This window comes from Astatotilapia calliptera, chromosome 3 (genome assembly GCF_964374335.1).
Source record: "Astatotilapia calliptera chromosome 3, fAstCal68.1, whole genome shotgun sequence".
In the NCBI taxonomy this organism is placed as follows: domain Eukaryota; kingdom Metazoa; phylum Chordata; class Actinopteri; order Cichliformes; family Cichlidae; genus Astatotilapia; species Astatotilapia calliptera.
This window is the reverse complement of record NC_137424.1, coordinates 71323894-71346868: the sequence shown is the minus strand read 5'-3', so window position 1 is coordinate 71346868 and position 22975 is coordinate 71323894. Positions and strand designations below refer to the sequence as shown.

The window sequence follows — 22975 nt, the reverse complement described above, 5'->3', positions numbered from 1 at the left end:
AGTTACCGTGCTCGTTACCACAATAATAACGTAGTTACTGTAACGCGTTACTTAGTCCCCACGCTGGAGTGGGCTGACACAGCTCTGCAGCTCTCAGCCTCAACACTGGATCCTCACAGAGCTGTGTGCTGAGCCCCTGCTCTATAATCTGATGAACCCTGATGACACCACAGTGTCCAGGACAAACGACCTGAGCACTGACTTCAAGAAGAAAAGTAACAGACAGCTGGAACCATAAAGAGAGGGTCAGGACTTCCTGTTTCTGCAAGTTTACCTCAGGCAGAAATGACCCAGGGTCTAAACACCACAGAGCTGGTTAAGATGACACAGCAGAGACTTTCCTGAGGGTCCTCAGGAAGATCCCCATACCATGGCTCCACACGTTAGTGTATTGCTTCTGTGTGGTTTTGCTGTTGCACAGAAAAAGGAGCTCCACAGGGTTACTGGATGGCTTCTCCCAACTCTGGAGGACCTACATAGTTCCTGCTGTGTTTACTCACTGCTGAGTAAACTGCAGCTGGATCAGTGTCTGCACAGTAAAACACACAGAGGACGTCACTGCAGACAGAACAGCTGATAACAGACATGAAACTGCTGCCACTCACAAATCTTTATATGAAAACAGAGTGTTTTCAGTTACACTGCTCCAAAAAATAGTGATGTCAAAGTATCTTACTGTATATTTCAGTTTTGTTCTGTCTTTCTAGAATATCATGAAATTTACATAAGTACACTGTGATCTTACATGTCAAAGGTAAAATAACATAACATCACTGTAAATATAGTAAAACACAATTTACTTGTTTTTTAAATATATATTTTTGTACATATGCATATTTAGATGTAAAAATATGTCCAGAAATGTATCATAATTTCACGAATATTTGTCTGTTATGTGAGAGAATCATCTGTTAAATCCAAATGTAAAACTATGGAAAAATATATAAAATGATCAAAAATTAATGAGAATAATCAATAATTAAAGGAGTATTTGAATTATAATTGTGCTGAAAATGTCATGTAGGTCTGATTCAATAATTCAGAGGTAACAAGTGAAAATATAATTAATAGGAATAAAAACTAAAAAAAAACCACATAAAAACATTGCACGGCCACGCTGTGCTAATTATATATTTTGAAAAAATAAACGTAGAGGTAGGAATTGCAATTAATATGAATCTCAAAGTATTCACAACATTCCTGAACAGAAAGAGGCCTCTGCACCTCGGACACTCTCGGTATTGTGTCCGTGGTCGAGACTCTTCACCTACTGGTGATGGCCAGAGGGGCCGATGGTGCGATATGGCAGCCTCGCCTCTGTCAGTCTGTCCCAGGGCATGCAAGCCATTATTATTCAAACCAACTGTTAATTTGTCTTAAAGACGTTTTCATGGAAAACAAACAAAGGACATTTTTATTATTATTGAATGTTAGTTCATTTTTAATACCTTTCTCTCAACTTGTGGGTTTTAGAGAGTTTTTCATTTCTACATATTTGCGTGTATATTTATAATTAGACACAAATTTATTATATTAATAACTTAGTAAGAAGAGTAATTAACAAAGGTAAATTAAATAATACAATATATTATAGTCTTGGAGCAACTGTGACCACATAATTTCCTCGGGGATTAATAAAGTATTCAGATCCTGATTCCTGAAAATGATCAGCTTGCTGAGAAGTCAAACAAGTTACATTTGACTGGGCTGCAGAGGCCTGCAGTTTGCTAATATCTGATATAAAAGTTCTTTATCCTATTGAGACCCACCTGGTCTGGTTCCCAGCTGTACAGCAGATACACACAAGGCCTCCCGGCTGTTTTACAGTGAAGGTTTTGCTCCTCGGCTTTGGAAGCAGATCAGGCTCAGAGTCAGTGGCCTCCTTTAAATCAGCTTTAAAACTAATTTCTAATGGATTGTTTTCATTTGATGAGGTTACATCTGACATGTTTTACTTTCAGGTGTTTTCTTGTATATTCTTTTTTGCTGTTGTTGTGATTTTAATGTTCGGTTCTCTGTGTAAATCTTCAGCTTTAGCCTGTCAAACCACTCAGTAAACCCTTTTTAAGAGTTATATATAAATAAAATGTAACATGTGAGGACGGGGCTTTTGCTGTAGCGGCTCCCAAACTGTTTCACGCTACAGACCTTTTTCACTTTGTCATTAAGACTGACCTCTTCTGCTTGGCATCCGAGACAGTTTGAGATGTTTGTTTTGTTTATTTACTTATTCCTTTTTTTTAAACCCGTGTTTAATTTGATCTAATGATGCTGATGCTTTTATTTAGTGTTGTAATTTTATTAATTTGTAATATAAATTTTCCTCTGATGTATTTCTATGTTCAGAACTTCTGTCAGAGGTTAAAGTCCTTGATAAATACAGCTGTTTGCTGCTGTTATGATTGTTGCTGCACACAGAATCTCTCTAAATTAAGATTAGATGAAGATGATTGAAGTGAACATCAGAATTCACTGCAGTTTTTACAATTATGTCCTATTTGCTTTACCTGAGCTGAGCTCCTGATGAATCATCCTGGCAAACAAACTTCATCAGGAACAAGTGGGACATGGCAGAACATGACATGCGTCACTACAAACCACGCGAGATGGCTTAGTCCACTCAGATGTCACAGAAGTAAAAACAGGTAAAGGCTGCTGATCCACACAGACATCACATCTGTACTTCCTTCCTGAATTGAGAATATAAAGTATATTATGGGGCGATTTGAGCCCAAATTTGTTCCACAGCGGTCAGGGTAACCTTATTAGAAAAGAAGGTAAGCGAAGCTTTCTGATTACTGAGTTGAAATAATAGGACAGAGCTCACCTGAAGAGGCCAAATCCACGACACAGACAAACAGCAGAGTTAAGCAGAGACATTATGGTGCAGGTATAAACGGAGAAAAACTAACGGACACACGCTGACTCATCAGCGTACTTTCGATTAGTTTAACGCCGCCTTCCAATGACATCACTGCCGACAGAATAAGAAAAAAAACAACGTTCTTGTCACAGGTCTGTGCTGTGAGGCAGGATTTTGGCTTATTCGGATAACTTCAGGGTCAACTTTGGGGTTCACTCCTTACCTGGGTACATTACCATGGTAACTTATGATGCGCAGGTTTGCAATCACCTCCCACTGACCAATCAAATGTTCAGAAAATAGCCTTACTAGGTAATGAACCATGCTCCCAGTGTGGAGCTGCACACTCTTTATTTTTCTGAGCAGCTTGGAAGTCGAAGAAGTTTTGTTTGAAATGTCTATTCTACAGAGAAGAAAGCCGGCATGAATCCTGCTAACAAAGAAACTCTGTGCTCATGAGACACAAACGCCACAGGAAGAGAAACAAAGCAAGTAAGTGATGATTTTTAAACTTTATTTTTATTCCTGTAGTGCAGAACGTTGCAAACAAGCATTAACAAGTGAACATTCAAGTGAAAATAAACAAAGAATCACATTCATGCTCCAAGCTGCAGCAGCTGGTCATAAATCAATCAACAAATACGAGTCAAAACTTTGTTTTGAACATTTTCCATATCTCACATGTTCCTGTGTGCAAAGTAAATATGTTTAGTGTCATTTCCTGACCCCAAAGAACAAAATACATCAGTACCAGACTTCCTGTGTTTTCCTTTTAACCTTGTTTTTTTTTACTCCATCGTTTTGTTTTCTGCATCTTTTTGTTGTACTGACGCTTCCTCACTGGTCCCTTTATTTAGTCACATTTTATGTCATTTGTTGGCTCCCTGTCGTTTCACCATCATCACTGATGAAGTTACGAACAACTGCAGCGAGTGCTTAGAGCCACTAGACGGACGGATGGATAGAAAATAGTAAAGCCTTTACTTTGCACACACGAGTCACGTTTGACATCAAATTGTTATCTAGAAAGAAGAGTTACATTAACGAGTTACTTACAGGAAAAGAATCAGAAACTGTGTAGTGTTTGTGATCCTGGCTGTCGACTGTTTTCTAAGCTACACTGGCATCACTCCTCCTTTGCTTTGAACTATTCACAGTTGCACACAGCGTAACTGTAAAACCACAGAGTCGAACTTCCTCTTAGGATGTTCTGCTCTAAATGCTCCGTCACTTTTTGTCTCTATGACAAACTAAAAATGACAAAAGGATCAGCTGACATGCGCGAGGTCAGTTTTTATGTTATAGCATGAAAATGTTTTAGTTTTTATTTAGTATTTTAGCGTCTTCTGCTCCTTATGTAGTGTAGTAAAGTTTCCTGTACGCCGTGGGTTTGTGTCTGGTCGTTCTGACATTTTAAGCTGAAAAGCTTCACAAAGGTCAGAGATTACAAATTCAATTCTCTGAGTAACTCATCCATATCATAACCTGCTATCATTTTCTATGGTAATGAATAAATAATAAAATAAGCTGCTATTGGGGAAAAAACATATTCCTTTACAGCTGACGACCTCATCAAAGGTGATTCATACGACACCAAAGTAAATAAACAATAAACAGGCTGATAAGTTCCAGAAAGTTCCAGTTTTTTTCACCATCTGGTACAGAAATGCATTAGAGAAAGCTCAGAGGTGCTGGTAAAGTTGCACTTCTCCTTCCTACACAGAGATATGTCAGACTGAAGGTGCACTTAAACTACTTTACATGGACAGAAAGAGTTTAATGTGGCCCACGATGTAAAAGCAGTTTGACATCTCTGACCCAGAGTCATTCACTAATATCAATGAACTGGTAAACAACATGCTGTCATTCAAACAGGGTTCACCTTCACCTTTAAGGTCAGTATTCATTCAGACCTGCCAGTGACAGTGATGGAAGAGCAACACCTCCACCTTTTAAATACATTAAATGGAAAGGCTTTATAATACGGTGGGCGGTTCCATGTCATTGTGATAGATCTGGATAGATGATGAACATTGAAGCTACACAATATTTTACCTTCATACAATAAAAGATTTCAGGTGTTAGAGGCCTTTGAAGTACAAACAGAGCAGGTGAAACTTGTCACTTATTATGTCCTAATATTTTTTTCCCGGATTTCTCTCAATTATAGCGATTCGGGTAAATCATTTGTCTGCACTCTGTAGTGATGTCATGTAGTGTGACCCAGGAATAAATTAAACATTTAGTTTTTAAACCAGTGTTGTTTTGTAAGTTTAGTGTTTTGTTAGTTTACACGTACTAAACCGTAGAGACATTTGAAACCTGCTGTTCATCAGGATGCTAGTTAACACCCCGCTCCTTTCGTTCATGTTTCCTGTAGATCAAAAAACCAACAACAGCAGCAACAAAAACCCCAGCAGAAACACTCAGACCGATGATCAGTCCAACAGATCCTCCTGTCTGACCTGCAGGTGAGAAACAGGTGTCAGCTGTCAGGTAGGTGATGAGTGAAGAACAGAACAGAATCCATTTCCTCTTCAAACTGCTGTCAGACATTATCTACTGCACTCTGATCACATCACTCAGACCAGCTGCTTTCTACAAAGTCTCATCAACAACATCTTTAGAAACAAACATCAACAACCAGGAAGCAGCTTCACCTCTGATCACACACACACTGAACTCTACTCACTCACCTGAAACAGTCAGGCTGACGGTGTTGATGCTCTCCCATGATTTTGTCTCTTTGTTGAAGATATTACAACTGTATGATCCATCATCAGCAGTCGTCACATTCTTCAGAACCAGAGACGCGTCTCCATTATTCATCTTCCTGTCCTGCAGATCCACCCGGTTCTTAAAAAATGGATGTTGGCCATCTGGATCCAGCCGCTCATCCCGGAAAAAAAGCACATATTCATCCAGGTCAGCTCTGTTCCACTTCATACCTTGGATGATTTTGCCTGTCGGAATTCGACATGGTAGAACTACATCCTGTCCAGGCTCAGCTGTGATGGTGTTCTGGGCTGAAACAGGAAACAACACAGAGCAGAGAGGTTAAAGGTCAAAGTACAACTGTTCACTTCTACATCAGCTAATCAGAGAGAGACCAGTGAACTCCGCTGAAACAGATAAGAGGAAAAACAACCCCCAAAACTTCTTGTACTTTATTTTAGAAGAAAGTCGCCAAACCTTTGAAGCTGTAAGTCAGATCAGACTCCTGTTATATACAAGCAGTTTTCAGTTTTCTCTTGGTAGTCTGACTTCCTCCCACAGTCCAGAGACATGCAGTTAGTTGCATAATAAGTATTAAATGATAGATATTTTTAAGACACAGGAGAATCTGATGATCTGGCTCTTTGGGAAACAGGAAGAAATAAGTAGATGTGGGCAGCTGGGCGAAGTTTCAGTTCTCAGTGAAGAAGATCACTGCGGTAACGCTCACTAGAAAGCACAGAGGATGGACCTGATTTATTTGTGTGTATGGGGAAAAACAGAAAGGAGTGGGTATTGATCACCTGTGGCTGCTGTGGAGGTGGAAGTAGAACAGAGGCCACTTGACCTTACAGTTGGGCACTAAGTGAAATTTTTCCAACCGACATTCGTCAATCCAATAAATGACAATTAGGGATGGGTACCGGTGCCATTATGGCACCTGTTCTGACATAAACCGTAGTAACCAGACCGAAAAGCAGCGCACATTTCGGTGCTTTATTTCAGTGATTTTTTTTTCCCTGAGATGTCACACACTTTGGATTCTAGCCAATCATTTTACCTTTGCGAGCGTAGTAGGCGGGCCCAGGTACGTAGGCTCTTTTACGTATGTTCTTTTAGAGCAGAGCTACAGATTAAAAATGCCCAAAGCAAAGCGGTCAAATTCTGGCTGTACTTCACAGCAAAAGATGCAAACTCAGCAGCCTGCAACAAGTGCTTTAAGCTGGTACTGTGCAAAGAAGGCAACTCCTCGAATCTGATGAAACACCTGGTATAGCGTTTTTTTAAAAGCCGAGAAATGCACCGTATTTGATAGCTTGCTGCGAGACCTCACACCGAGCACATTTACTGCGGGTGTGGTGCCTGTTATCGGACCCGGAGTTAGCAACATCCCCCAAAAACCCGAAGAGGAGAGGAGGAGAGTCCTGGCCCCTAGCCCTGCCAGTGTAGCAGAAATGATGACGGATGATGATGGCAGCAGCAGCCGTTCTTCTCTGCGTGAGTAGCTAAATGTTGTTCGTGTGTAATTTACATTGAGTAGGCTAACCACGTTATTAATGCATGTAAGGTGAACTAGCAAACACCGTTGTAGTTACATGCAGCTGTATTCTTGTTTGATGACAGATACTCCCACATTGTTATCTTTTTACAAAAAAACAGCTGAACACGAGAGGTTTTTGGACAAAGTTTGTGTTCTCCATTCTTTAACAGGGCTCGCGAAATTTCAAAATCCCTGGTAACCCTTCAGGCAGGGACTCTTCAGTTTTTGGTAGCCCAAAATAAATTTAAGTAGCCCAAATAAAAAAGAGAGCAATTTTTTGATTGATGTTTTGTTTCCAGTTTTGTTTCCTTTACAATATTATTCATTAAAGTATAATATTGTAAAGGAAACAAAACATTAATCAAAAAATTGTTGAAAAACAAATTACAACATTGTATAAAAATGACAATCATCAACTCAAATACTTGGTTCTAATTAAACAGAAATTTCTATGAACTTGTAAGAACTGTGTAGGACATGAATCAGTCTGTGTCAGATCCTGAATTTGAAATTTCCACTGAAGTCACGGGTAAGAGACAAGTGGAACCAAGATCTAGGACATTTGCTTTTTGAAGTTTGCAAAGACTGCTAAATTTTGCCAGTGGTAGTTCACTCTTTGCAACATAGTACGCTGTTCTAAACTGATTTTTCAGGTTTATTTTTAGTATGTTATTTGCAATTGGTGTTTGTTCTGGGAAAGATATTGCAGACTGAGCAATAATGCATTTCTTGCATTTCTCATGGGTTCTAATGGGGGCCTTTCTTAAAATGACTGGTCCCAGTAACAAAGGCGCTTGTCCACTCAGAAATCGAAGGAAAACCAACAACACACCTGGCAGAACATTATGTTATTTACACGGGTGCACATAAGTGGTCCGCATGTGCGCATTCACTGTCAAAATAAAAGACGCGCAGCAGATAAGAAGTTGCAACGCGCGTTTGCGTCCATATAAAAGCACTGTTTTTGTCCGCTAGAGTGGGATTTTCACGGCACATTCTGCACCACATCTCTGTGCGTTCATCATTTGTTTGAAGCCAGCTCACCTCCTGCAACCACTTTTCCGAGAATACTTGCTTGAGAATGCTTCTTTTGTGGTTCGGACTCCTGACATTTGTTTGGAGGTGGAGGAAAACCAAAGTAATTGCTTAAAGGAGCTTCTTCGACATCTTTAAGAGTTCTAAACAAATGTCTGTCCTCCTCCAGAAAATCTTATGTATGCAAACACGTGTTGCAACTTCTTATCTTGTGCTTGTTTTTTATTTTGACAGCGAATGCGCACCTGCGGACCACTTATGTGCAGCCCTGGTTATTTAGCTCGTCATATCGCAGCCACAGAAATTCTTTTGTCCATGAACCCATAAAGCTGCACTTTCTTTTTGCCTTATAGTCTGATTTGTCATAACTTTTCTGTTTTGCGGTAAACTTTTCTTTGGCTGTCACTTCTTCACCCTGACCTGTCTTATTTGGCTCAGAAGAAATGAAATATATATCCTCCTGCTTTTACACACGCACTCACATAAGCTCAGCGATTCTCTGCACGATCAACCTCTCACATGTTTAAGCTTGCTGCGGGAGATTTCACTTGTCATGTTTGCATAGTAAGCTAACGATTGATAAGACGATGTCAGAGGAATTGGTGCGCAAATTATCATCACTCACAGATCAGTGCTGTCGCTCTCTATACACAGTTCGCGCGACTGCAAAGTGAAAGCAAAAAAACAAGCGCAAATTCAAACGCGACTTCAATATGTCACATATTGACAGTGGCTCACCGATGCCAATGACATAATTACCCAGCTACATTTCCGAAAGAATGCAAAAGCATTGACATATATTTTTCCTTCCTACGATAGCCCGACGGGCAGGGCAGAGATAGATTTTGGTAGCCCGACTGGAAAAATCGCTAGCTCCAGGACGTCGGGCTACGATTTTGCGAGCCCTGTTTAAGCACTGGTTCGAGCACCGTTTAAGCACCGGCACCGTTTCAAAAGTACCGGTTTGGTACTGGTATCGGATAAAACCTAAACGATACCCATCCCTAATGACAATCCGGTCGTTAAGTGATGACGCGACGAATCCTACTTCCGGGTCTAAAGTAGTCTGCGTTTAATATGGCTTTTGTGTTGTTAACATAGAATAGAATAGAATAGAATACTTTTTATTTGTCAATTTCTTCAAATGTACTTGCCATACAAAGGAATTGAAATTACGTTTCACACTGTCCCATGCGTAGACATTGACAACAATAAGGTGCAGATGCACAACAAAAACAGCCCTAACAATAAGGTAATAAATAGTAATATAATAATATAAATAGTGCTAAAAGAAATACTAAAAATATATAGCAGCAGGTGTGTGCAATTGCAATGCAAGTCAGGAATGTTTTCAGTTCTTGGTTCAGAGAGTGTTTCCTTGTTGGAGAGTGTGCGTGGGTGGGGGGGTAGAGTCCAATCTGTCTTCCTATACTTCTGCCAATCTGGTGATTCTGCTGGCTGGGAGCTGGGAGGGAAGAGAGTTCAGCAGTCTCACAGCCTGGTGGATGAAGCTGTTGGTGAGCCTGGTAGTGCGGGAGCGGAGACTTCTGTATCTCTTTCCAGAGGGCAGGAGGCTGAACAGACATGTTCAATGTTTTGTATTTTCTTCTATTTAATCTCAAAAAGCTCCTAAAACAGTCAGTGATCACTGTTGACCTCCCTCGGCTTTTATTACCACTAATCGTTTATTTAAGCTCAGTTTTTAAAACCTTAGGATGTAACTACAGCCCAGCCCATGCAGCAGTATATGAATGACTAACCTCGTACTGTGGATGGATTATCTCAGTTGTTCTCCTGGCTGAAGTTTGGTCCTTTTACAGCATCATGCCATGCGATTACATTTGTTCCTGACCACCGAGAACACTCACGTTAACTTTTATTGAGTGGAAAAAAAGTTAGCTTGTTTATATTATGCTTACATAGCTGTGTCGCTAGCGGTCACGTAGCACATCATTATATACCAGCTAGCCCAACTTCAGTAACCCTACAAACGTCACTGCTGTTTAGTTTTCTGTCTTCATTTATGCTGGAAGTGATATCAGAGCTGTACGTTTTAATTTGTTTCCAAAACCCCGCAGTCAGGACATGCTATATTGTATTTAGATAGAAGCTAGCGAGCTAACTCCCTGCTAACTTCTAACTCCGTTAAATGAAAGTTTAATTAGTTTAAACTAAAGTTTACTGATCGTTTGATATATGGACCTGCAGCGGAGTTTAGGCCCAGACACGGCTAGTGACATCAGACTTAACGACCGGATAGGTGACTTTTTGATGGGCGGAGCAATGTGTTCATGCACAGACTGATTTGCCTTTTTAGAATTTATACGTTTTGTTTGGAGGGAATATTTTACCTTCTTTTCTTGTTTGTTTCAGTATTAATATAGCTGCTTGTTGGATTATTCATTCATTTATTTGAGATGCGCCAAATCACACTAAAGACTTAACATCTGAGATTTTTTTTAAATGTTTGCTGGGTTTCCACAGAGGATATTTTACCTGGTAACTGGGACTGGACCTCCGTGCACAACAGTCTACCTGCCAGCTACACCACCTGACTCTGCTGAGCTCGCGAATAATGCTTCCTTCATTGTCTCCTTTAGCAGAGGAGAAACTGGGAGCATCCTTAATGAAATGAAAAGACAGGAAAATGCAGCCGCATGATTCCTGAAAAACAAACCACCAGATCAAAGTGCATCTTCGGGTTTTGTAGTTTCATCCACTTCTATATTAAAATTATTAATCAGTCTGATTCGCTGAGCTACTCCTTATCAAGTCTCCTGCACTTCCGTCCTTCGCCTCGTGACGTCTGTCATGGCGGGCAGGGTGAAGGGATTATGACAGGAGGCTTTCTGTTTGTTTGTGTCCTTTATGTGAACGAAACTCGGGCCTCAGAGGCTTCGCTGTGTCTTGAGGCAGCTTGTATGTTTCTATTTTATTTTATTTTTAAATACGTGACAGTTGTTTACAGTAAACAACAGGAATGTTCGCGTACTGCCGTTGTGGTGTAACCGATGAGAAAGTGGAAGCTGGAGGAGAGCTCACCTTCAGCGAAAACCACGACAAAGAGGAACAGCTGAGCCCAGCAGAGAGACGGGAGTGTTAGTGAAGCCATTCCCGTTTATCCCGGTACATCCCAAACACCAACACACTCTATGGATTCAATAATTCCACTTTAACAATGGAGGGAACCCGTAGACGAGACCACTGAGCGATGCTGTTGTTACGGAAATACGTGTATTTCCGGTGTTCCTGAGTGCGTGTTTTTTTTTTGTTTTTTTTTTGTTTTTTTGTATCTCTAAAAATGTTTATAAATGTAAATATTCTGCAGTCGAAATGTATATTTATAAAGGATTTATATGTAAAATAATCGGTAATGTCATATACGGTGGATCAGTGAGTGCGCATCCATATGCGCATGCGTTCACGTGCCTGGGCTGAGTGCTTCGTGTTATCATCATTTTATGCCACGCCTTTAAATTTCCCCTGGAACACAAAACGAAGCAGTGCGGGGGCTTTTATTTTGACAGGCTCCACCACGATTCCTGTTCTAGAGAATGTGTCGTGGAATTTTTATTTTTGGTTTTTCACACTAAAACAAAAACCCAACAGGATATCTTCTGTGAGTTGACAGAAACTTTCTCTTCTTCCTTAATTTTAAACATTTATTTCTTACAATTTAAATCATGCTGACACATTTCTTTCATTTACCACAACAGAATTTCTTTATCATGTAGTAAAAAATTAAGAGGTATTGTTCAAATTGCTCTCTGTCTGGTTAACTTAGACCAAAACTTCTGGTCTCACCCCTGGCGTCGTTGCCCACCTCTCAATTTTAAGTGCATATAGACACTGAGGGCTATCAGGAGGGGCTATGTGCTTACCTGCTGCTCTCTGGCAGGTAGCTCCATGCCCTCCTGGGTTTTAAATGCACCTTAGAATACACATGCATCAACACTACATACGAGCGGGAGGAGGGAGGTTTGGAGTCTTCACACACCCCCGTTCTCTGTTGCCTGTTGGGGCGGGGGGGCTGGGAGGAGGAGTTGGCCATCCGACTGGGGTCTGGAGTGTGGGGCCTCCCTGCTGCTGCCGAGTCGGGGCGGTCTGCTTCTCTCCACCCCAGAGAAAAGGGTAACACTACCTGGGTCTGGGTGCAGTTTCCCCCTCCAGGGGCAAGGGCACCTAGACCCGGGGCTAGAGTATAGCTTTGTGACTCTGGCACAGCTGGCTGCCGGCGGAGCTCACGGGCACGTCACTGCAACCCCCCCTGGCTTCTGCTCCGCTGCTGAGTGAGCCCTCATCTGGGACTCCCCTCAGCTCTTTCTGGGACAGTGGCGCGGCTGCCCCTCTGTTGGTCTTCCTTGGTCTCTTGTGTTCTGAGGGCCTCTGGATGTCTGGAGTTTGGATCTCCTCCACACCTGCTTCATGCCCTGGAGGACGGGGCTGTGGCCCCCCCACACCCTCTAGCAGATCATTGCATGAAGGAACCTTTTAAAAACAAGCGCGTCCATGCTCACAGGTGTACACACAGGTGCTCACACACACAAGCTACACCCTTTTTGGCTCCTACCTCAAAGCACACTGTGCGCTGTCGATCTTACGTGCTGCACAATAATGTTTAATATTTAGTATTTACTGTTATATTCCCATATATCATCGTGATGTTGTTTATTATGTTGCTTTTTTTTTGCTTGTTTTCTCTTATTTCTTGCTCGACAGGTGATCCAGGTGATCGATATATGGATTTTTTGTCTGTTTGTTTTTGTTTTTGTCCTTTATCACCATTCCTCTTCCTCGCTGTTTTTCTTTCCCTACCTCTCTTTCTTTCCCCCAGTCATGTCTGTCCCGTGTGTAGCAAGTGAAAATAAAATAGAATAAAATAAACAATAAAAGCAAAGGTGAATCAAATAGACCATTATGGCAAGGCTGGGATGGTCAATTTGGTAAAGTAAATCCATTGGGCATCTTTCTTCGCCTTTAGACAATAATTCTGATGGCAAAAGAGCCAAACGGGACAAAAAAAAAGAAACTGCTCTGTTTTCTTACACTAAAATATCTCAGGGATTAGTTAAAACATCTTTACACTGACAAAAAGAGGAGCTTGACTAGTCTGACCCACTTAAGTCCTTCTCTGTAGCCAATCCACAAATAGTTGAAACATATAAACTGCCTATTTTAAAACACCAAATATCCCCTAAACTATCATCCTAAAACACTTTAATATCATTTTAAGTCATCTTACTACATCATCCTCAAAGACATATGGCATGCAAGTAGCTAAAGAGAGTCAGTGTCACTGTCACTGGAGAGGAACGTGTTTCCATGATCGCATCTGGTTTTACAGTATTATAGCATCAAAGTCTTTTTCTAGACAAAGTATTCCCAGCAGGTTATTTCAGTGTACAGTATAAGGTAAACTGTCTTCCACACGGCACATTACAATGTCACGAAACTAATATTAAATTCATCGAGTCTGCTGTTTTCCAGCTTTTACTCTTTATCGCGTCGACTGCAGATCAGTGACAAGTAGCGTACAGAACGGAGCTGGGCAAGTGGCTCCTCCTACTTTGCGCGCTCCCGTGAATGGGGAAACAATTTTTGACGGGGGTAACTACTTTGGCACAACACCGGAAACCCGATCGGTACCCCGCATGCGCGAAAGGTTTCTACTTCCGGTCGTAGCGTTTTACGATAGTTATGAGTCAGAGTATCTGTTAAGGGTACGGAAGCGTATGAGCTGCCACCCAGGCAAAGGAAAAATACAAGTATATCACGTTATAACGTGAAAAGTTTATTGTTCTAACAAGATACTTTTCCTGTCTGTACAATATACTTTTCACGTTTGAACAACATAATATCACGTTATTACAATATACATAATTATCATGTTCGTACAATATAAATATCATATTGTACGAACGTGATCATATATTGTGCAAACGTAAAAAAAATACCATTACAATAAAAAATTTTATTGTAAGAACGTAAAACGTGTTGCATTCGGAAACCCAAATCCATGGTAGTTGTGGAGAGCTCACGCTCTTCAGAACTGGCACTTAACTTTGAATGCCCTGCTTTCAACATGGACACAAACACTGATAGCCCGCTTCTGAGATTTCTTCGGAATCGTGGTGTACCTGAGGACTGTCTCTTACGAATGCTACAAGTCTAATCAGGCACGACGTAGACAGAGGTAACATGACAAAGTAGCTGAGGACATGTGAATCCGTGATTCTCATGCCAGCGATTGTCTGAAAGGTGGGCTACAGAGAGGGACAATAATAGTAAGACTAACAGCATTAATAATATATACATATGACTGAATTCTTGCTTCTAATGACAGTTTGATCCCAGAGGACATGTTTATAGGAAAAGATACATTTTCATAGGCTGAATTTATCATAAGTATTTTATGACTCTGAAAAATGAAATCCTTCTGTTTGGTTCTGATGACTGAGAGAACACTATAATTCACATTTTCAATTAAAATAAACAAATAACAGGCTGGGGATCCTAATTCAGGGGCACTGCCATCGGGCGAGAGACGAGGTACCCAGCGAGTCACAGGGCAAAGAGACGGGCTACCGTTCACACTTAGTGATTCAGGCTGTGGGAGGAACCCACACAGGCCCTGACCAGATGGAGGACTCAAACCCAGGACCTTTGTGATATTTATTTAATTTTAAAAATGGTCTTCAGTTAACTGTTCCTGATACGAAGACATGAAAATGCAATTAGGTCCATATGTTTTTGTAAAATGTCTCTGTACAGCACCACAGTGGATTTTAATACAGCAACACTGTGATGCAGGTCAGACTTTCAGCTTTGATACAGGTCTCTGTTCTCAGGGGGGATGAAGCAACTGAACGACTGACTGGCAGCAGTTTCATTATAACTTTGTTTTGTTTTTCTGATGACGTCTCTGAGGGCCTTACATTTAAAATTACAGTCAAACTTTATAAAATGCCTGCACTTCACTTACACTTTGATTGTTTGACTGAAATCTTACTTTGGTGGTGAGCAGAGGCAAAACTACAACAACTGCAACTTATTTTATCATTATTATTTAGTTATAGCTGACTCGTGTATGTGAACAAGTGTCTGTTTACATAAACTCAGAAAAGAGTTACAGCTCAAACATGGCCGTTGTCGCTGCGCTCCTGTAACTAAAAATGACACACCTGATGATGATGATGATGATGAAGATGATGATGATGAAGATAGTGATGGTGAGATGGTCTGAGGCTCATGTCTCCTGCAGTCGATGGTTGGTCTGACGTTCAGGTTCAAGCTCAGGAGAACCCAGGATTAAGATGTCAGTGAATAGACTAGAAAAAGAGTAAAAGTACTCAGTTACAGTAACTGAGTAAAATTACAAAATTACATTTAAGAAAAATGAAATATTTTTCTCTTTATAAAATAAAAGAGAAAATGTGATTTCATTATGAAGGTTGGAGTTTTAGTCAAAGAGGAATAAACAATCTGTAAACAGAAATTAAATGTTTAGACAGTTTCTGATTTTTCATTTTCCTGTTTTTGATCCGGTGTCACTGAAGTCAAATCCATTCATAGAAATGAGTGAAGTCCGTCAAAAGAAGTGATCACTGGTCTAAATTAACTAAAAGATGGTTTTTAACCAAACTGCTTTAGAGTCATGGCCTGTGGTCACAGACATGTTACTTCCCCTTATAAGATTGGCAACCCTGTGAGGAAACACCTGCAACTTCTTTTTTCTGTCCCCAGAAAAAGAAAAATTGAGCTCCTTTAGTTTCTGTTTAAACCACAAACGGCTCAACCACAAACAGTAACGGTCACTTTGTGCAGCACAAAAACTTTAAAGGCAGTTATAGTATATAGTTGACTAAATGGATGAAAATGTTAAATGTCGTATTTCAGACTCTCAGCTGTGTTGATATAATGAGTGAATGATTTGAGCTTTTCACTGCCTGCTGTGTTTCCTCGACTCCTGAGCAAAGATAAAGAGTCAGTTCAGACCTGCAGTTGGTCCTCGTGGTGTTTGAACTTGAATTCAGCCTGATTTGTTTTTCATGTCTTCTCCTCCATCATCAGTTATCAGGAGAGCAGACAGTCAAAGTACAAGAATTCAAACAAACACAGAGATTCTACTTACAGAGCAGACACAGCACAGATGTTTCCTTCATCGTCCTTCTCACTCATTTGAGCTTTTTTTAATTTCTGTCACTGACACCAAGTAAAGCCCGCCCTCTTCCTCTGAGCACCAGCTTTCTATTGGTTCAAGGACAGTGAGGTGTCAGTGTGTGTGTGTGTGTGTGTGTCCCTCAGTGAGAGAGGCAGATATGAGCTGAAACACAGGAATCAAACCAGGGACGCTGCTGTTATGGAGCTGAACTGGAACCATTCAGACACTGAGGCCCTCTGAACACATTTTAATTACAGCTGTGCAGAGACACATGAACAGACCTGAACCTGAAATAAAAACTCTGCAGCATCAAACACAAACATCATGAAGGTTTTCTGCGGCCACTGAATGATGCTTCTGCTGTGTTCAGTCTGTGGTTGTAGTTTAACGTTTATTCTTTGCTTTCTGCATTAAAGCTGTGTGTGTGTTAGCAACAATCACACTAGTCAGATTTTCCATGTGACAGTTTTTTGAAACCCACAGAAGCACATGAAGAAAACCAGTGAAAACAGATCACTGACGGGAAACAAGAGCCAACAATCATGAATGAACTACAACAATTCCAACCAGTTACCGAGGACATGGGACATAGTAACATAACAAAATTTTGCATTTGAGTCATTTTGGTCTAGAAAGTGAAAAAAACAACATAAAAAATATGAAATATATAAAGAAATCTTCAAACATGTCCTGTGGTCTGAGGTGCTGGGGGGACCAGTTAGAAACCAGCAGCTGGACGTCAGTGGTTGGACTGGTGGACTACTTTAGTGAAGAGTAGACGACGTCTGGCTCTGGTTTAAAGTCTGAACACAAACACACACAGTTCAAACAATCTGATTCACGATTGTGCTTCACGACGTTCACAAGCTCTGTCTCCACTTTTTTCCCTCTCTGTTTAAATCTAACATGATATAACAGAAACTGAATCTTTACATCTGAAGTAGATTCACTCTTCTCATTTCCTGCTTCATATTTTTCATTTAAACCCTCTACTGCACACATTTTGACGGTACATGCTGAAAATTATTCAACATCTCACTAATTTTGGGTAATTATATTGCCAAAAGAAAAATGTTATATTTCAGAAATCCCCTAAAGAAATAACAGAGAAATTATAACTCACACATCATTACACAACTGTGGTTAAGGAATAAAAACATAAAAAAACACTTAAAACGCGTTTACTTATATAACATGATACAGACTCAGGTTTGAATAGTACAGTATCATGTCATACTGATTCTCATGGTTTGAGACATTGTTTTTATTCTGTGTGAAACTTTCCCAAAAAGTTCCTCTGTGCTGTAAAACAGATGTCCACTCAGGAACCCTGCACCATGCCCTGTTTGATTCACTTCACTTTTATTTGCATTGCCCCAAATCACAAGAACAATTGCCTCAAGGTGGTATATATTGTAATGTAATGACCATTCAACAATGTAGAGAAAACCCTGACAATTAGATGACTCCCTATAAGCAAGCACTTGGCTGCAGTAGGAAGGGAAAACTCCCTTTTCACAGGAAGAAAGCTCCAGCAGAACCGGACTCAGGGAGGGACGGCCATCTTCAGGACCAGCTGGGTGATGGGGTTGGTGAATAAGTTGTTGGCCAGAGTGATATATTATATTATAATGTCTCAATCTGATTTTGAATGAGAACTCTGGGTCTCTGCTTCTTCCACTTCTCTTTACATATACCCCACTACTGTTTCATTCTCTCTTCTTGCTTTCTTTTTTGGATTTGGACTTTGTGTAATTCCAAGTTTAGGACCACATTTCCACTTGGCCCAAGCTTGGTTGCACAGCAACCCAATGTAAATTTCACAACTGTGTGAATTGCTGTGTTTTGACACTGTGTAAATAAAATTGAACTGAACTGAAATAATCCAGCAATATTCCGAAACCCTGTTTTCTAGATTTACTGGGCAGGTACTGCTTGAATTTGCTCTTGCCCCTAATTGGCAACATTTGCTCATCCACACATCTCTGGCGTAGAAAGCTGTTTCAACATCACGGGGATGTTGAAACACACACACACCCACAGGCACTCCCGCTACACACACCCCCAATACATTTCCCATCAGGCTTCACCCTTAAAGGACCAAGCTTCCTACATGTTATTGAACTTTTCCAAACACTCAGGTTGGTTGGCATCATTTAAGTTCACATGTACTGGATAAGAGGCTTAAAGAAATTTTCTGTTGCCCTGCCCCGCTATGCTAATGAGAGCGTATTCTAGATGATCTAGTTTAATTTGGTTATATTAGCTTAGCTTAGCATGATTGCTGGAAACAGAGTGACAGCCACCTTGTTTCTGTTAAAAGGCAGCAAGACCTGGATGGCCTTGTTCTGATGGTTGTTTGTCCATTCCTGATGTCTTCAGCTCTTACTGCTGAGTAGACCACAGCTGTATCAGTCTCTGCAAAATGAAACAGAGTTGCTTTATCTTTCCATGTAGCCAGATAACACACACCAATTAGTTAAACTGCAGGAATGTCTTAAAGACATAAAGCCGTCCTTCAATGCACATATTAAACAAATATGTAGGACTGCTTTCTGAATGCATCTCTGAATGTTGAGAAACTGCAGTAGTCAGTATAACAGACATTTAACATAATCCCACTGGCCCCAGTCTTCATAATACTGGCCCCTAGCCTGGATAAACAGACACTTGCAAGAGAAGTAGATAGATAGATAGATAGATAGATAGATAGATAGATAGATAGATAGATAGATAGATAGATAGATAGATAGATAGATAGATAGATAGATAGATAGATAGATAGATAGATAGATAGATAGATAGATAGATAGATAGATAGATAGATAGATAGATAGATAGATAGATAGATAGATAGATAGATAGATAGATAGATAGATAGATAGATAGATAGATAGATAGATAGATAGATAGATAGATAGATAGATAGATAGATAGATAGATAGATAGATAGATAGATAGATAGATAGATAGATAGATAGATAGATAGATAGATAGATAGATCTTACATGAGCTCTACCAGAGCTGCTTTGTATTATTCACTGTTCAAAATGGTTCATCTTTATCTACAGCTGAAAGGCTGCTTAGTCTTGTGTGTGAGAGGAACATTTAAAGACAGAAAGGAAGTTGTTTAGCTGCTTCCTCTTTAGAGCAAATCTATAAGTGACTGTGTTGTTCATATCTCTTTAAAGGACAGGCTGGCTTTTATTTATATCTCAGTTTAATATCATCCACAGGTCTGATCTAAGCTTGAACCTGAGTCATGATGTCACTCAGTGACTGCAAGGAGAATTAAAGACTCTTTTAAAAGTTAAATGAGAAGAGCAACTGCACATCTCGGTCTGTTCGATCTGAACGCTGTTTGTTCATAACTGGTATGAACTGCATCACTCTCTGAAGAATTAAACATTTTAATTACTGCAGCACAGCTGTGTCAAAACACAGTTTTTAAAACTGCATCTTGCAGAGAGTGAGTGTTGAATTTAAAAAATGCAGAAGCCATTCACACCTTTTTTCTTCTCTCAGCACCTCTGCTGTGAACCAATGAATGACCGACAGAACGGCCATGAGTTTGTGTGAACAGGAAGGTGGCGTCCACGAAGCTTCTTTCAGTGCAGCCTGAGAAGCCTCACCACAAGCTCGAAAAACCCGGTGCAGTGAGAATTCTCACCAGGTTCAGACTAACTGCGGTTGTCAGCAGCATGTTGCTTCTGTGTTTTACATGCAGAGCTTTAGAAATGAAGCTTTAACTAAAGAACCATTTGAGAGGCTGAAAACACACATTTGATGATCTTTGGCCTCTTTATGTGTCTCATCTCAACCACTTGTTTGTGAACCACATCTGGGCCTCATATGTGCCGCTACTGCACTGCCAAATACTCTGTGATCCAGATGTGGCCCAAAAATCATGATATTAAAGGTTAATAATTTAAAACCTGTATGACAATTAGCCATCCAGCATCACAGATGCTAACAGAGTATACTCTGTTAGCATCTGTGATGCTGGATGTGTTCAGATTGTTTCCTATTGGAAACAATCTGAACACATCCAGACTGGTTCATAAGCGGTGGACCTACATCATTGTTCGCAACCACACGTGGTTCTAAGAAAATGTAGACAAGTCTCATTTGAATCAAACAACTGAGATATTTTATTCATGCTACAACACATCAGTGAGCTGCACTGTTGAACTAGCTGACACAGAACAGTGAACGCTGACTCACACACGTGTCAGTTGTCTTCTAACACACAAAAACTTTTCCTGGACTGTGGGAGAAGCTGGAGTACCCGGAGAGAACCCACTCAGTCACAGGGAGAACACACTAAGAAACTCCACACAGACAGAAGCAGTCAGCTGCTGGAATCAAACCCATCTACTGCACCACAGTGCAACACAGATGTCAGAATGTATTTACAAATGTGCTCAATGTTAAATTATTAAATGTTCTTACTTCCCAAAGAGTATAAAAAGAATGCTTCTCAAATCTGTAAAATCCATAAATATCACCTCTGCTTTGTTTTACTGGCACGACTGATGCTCTGCAGCTTTACCTTCATCTGCTGACATTTTCAAATTTAATAGCAAAAATATTTTACTGTAAAATCATCTAAATGGTCCTTTAATCTAAGAAAACGTCTACATTTGGAGACATTGAAGTGTGCGTAAAATGTAAATTTACAAAAGTCTGAGTCTCACCTTCAACTTTCCTCTCAACATCTTGTCTCACCAGCAGAACCAGTAACACCAGTAGAACCACAAGAAAGACTGATCCAACAGACAATACAGAGAAAACAGGAGGAAAGAGTGATGGAGGAGAGAGTGAAGGTGGAGGTGTGGTGGTGTGTTCCCCTAAAATAAAGCAAACACAGTCATTAAGTTGTCGTCACATTGTGAATGTTGAAAGCTGCAGAAACACAGACAGGTGAGTGTGTCACCTGTGACAGTGATCCAGCTGGATGGAGACTCTCCATGACCGCTGATGTCACACTTGTAGAGGCCTTCATCAGACCTGGAAACATGCTGGATGGTCATGTGACCTGTAGGCTGCTTCCTGATGAGGGAGCCATCTTTATAGAAAGCAGCTGGGAGGTTGGAGGGAGTGGTCTTTGTTTTACAGAGCAGAGTGACGTCATCTCCCTCCATCACAGGGAGGACAGGACTCTGCAGGATCACTGATCCACCTCAACACAGAGACAAACTACAGCATTTCATCCATTTACACACAGCTTCATCAACACTAACTCCACACACTCAGCTTACCAGTGACTGTCAGGTTAACCATGTTACTGATGGGACCCTCTCTGGACTCACACCAGTAAACTCCACTGTCTTGAGGTATCATCAAAGTGATGTTACAGGAAGAACCAGCTGGTTTTCCCCATGTGCTTCCACACTGAGTCCTCTGTCGTTTGCTTGTGTTTCTCCTCAGAGTCCATCCAGCAGAGCTGTCGTCCTCCTCACAGCTCAGAGACACAAAGTCATCTTCAAAGAACTGAGAGCTGCTGGGACTCACAGTCAGACGAGCTGTGAGGGTTAAAATGAAAAACTCATGATCACGTCTTTGAGATCTTTACTGAAAGTTTTAATCCAAATGTGTAAAACCTGTCAGAGTTTATCAGGTTTAAACTGTGACAGAAGAAGGTTACTGACCTTGGTTTGTTGTGCAGCTCAGCAGTGAGATCAGAACTAAAGAGAAATGACACTCAGGTTGATTTGACATAAACACACAAAGGTGATCACTCATAACAACTTTGTATTATTTGATGTTTCCCTCTAAGACAGAAACAAACTCTCCATGTTGTGTCGCCTACAGCCCAGTTTGATCTTCCTGTCAGAGGAAACGTGGATCTAAACCAGGTCAGCAAAAAGCTGCTCGTACTAAACCAGAGACTCCAGGATTTCAATTTCTACTTCTCGATGATCAGAATTATTAAATAAAACTGATCACATCATTTCATGCTTCATGAGCTGCTTCTGGAGTTACTGTAGAACAAGGAAGTCCTTCAAGTTACATTATAGTTACACTGAATACATACAAACAACTAGTACTGAACTAAGGTCTGTCCTCTGCTCTGTTCACACAAACACCAACATTTTATTTCAGCTTTTCACTCATAAATTCATCAGTAACTCTGTGAAACTTCAGACCTGCAGTTGGTCCTCGTGGTGTTTGAACTTGAATTCAGCCTGATTTGTTTTTCATGTCTTCTCCTCCATCATCAGTTATCAGGAGAGCAGACAGTCAAAGTACAAGAATTCAAACAAACACAGAGATTCTACTTACAGAGCAGACACAGCACAGATGTTTCCTTCATCGTCCTTCTCACTCATTTGAGCTTTTTTTCATTTCTGTCACTGACACCAAGTAAAGCCCGCCCTCTTCCTCTGAGTCTGTTTCTTCCTCTATTTGTTCAGAGTTATTGGTTGATTCCTAACCTCTTAATGATTCATTCATGTGATACATCTATTTCAGAATATAAACTTGTTATTGCAAAACATTTTATATTAAGTTGCTTGTCTCTGTGATAATTGTAGCTGGGATATAATTAACAGAATCCTCCATCCTCCAACACCATCCTGTTGGTGGACAAAGTTTGAAGCTGGTCAGGCATCAGTTACGCCCCCTGTCTGTCTCTTGTGTTTACGACTAAAGTCATTTG

At 40.5% G+C, this 22975-nt stretch overlaps 2 protein-coding genes across 2 annotated transcripts; both read right to left on the bottom strand.

The window, feature by feature from the left end:
• Window positions 1–3360: 3360 nt before the first annotated feature.
• LOC113010844 (uncharacterized) lies at window positions 3361–11623 on the bottom strand. The gene is made up of 3 exons (XM_026150073.2): window positions 11196–11623; window positions 5560–5889; window positions 3361–5328 (listed from the first exon to the last, which is right to left on the bottom strand). Exons 1-3 carry the CDS (start codon window positions 11263–11265, stop codon window positions 5204–5206), a joined length of 525 nt encoding a protein of 174 aa, XP_026005858.2. The 5' UTR covers window positions 11266–11623; the 3' UTR covers window positions 3361–5203.
• Window positions 11624–16546: 4923 nt separating this feature from the next.
• Window positions 16547–22112, bottom strand: LOC113011175 (Fc receptor-like protein 5). Its single transcript, XM_080296037.1, has 7 exons — window positions 22106–22112; window positions 21966–22001; window positions 21576–21839; window positions 21251–21496; window positions 21012–21164; window positions 18621–18732; window positions 16547–17117 (listed from the first exon to the last, which is right to left on the bottom strand). The coding sequence occupies exons 1-7, from the start codon at window positions 22110–22112 to the stop codon at window positions 17111–17113; spliced, it is 825 nt and encodes a 274-aa protein (XP_080152163.1). The 3' UTR covers window positions 16547–17110.
• Between the last annotated feature and the right edge of the window lie 863 nt (window positions 22113–22975).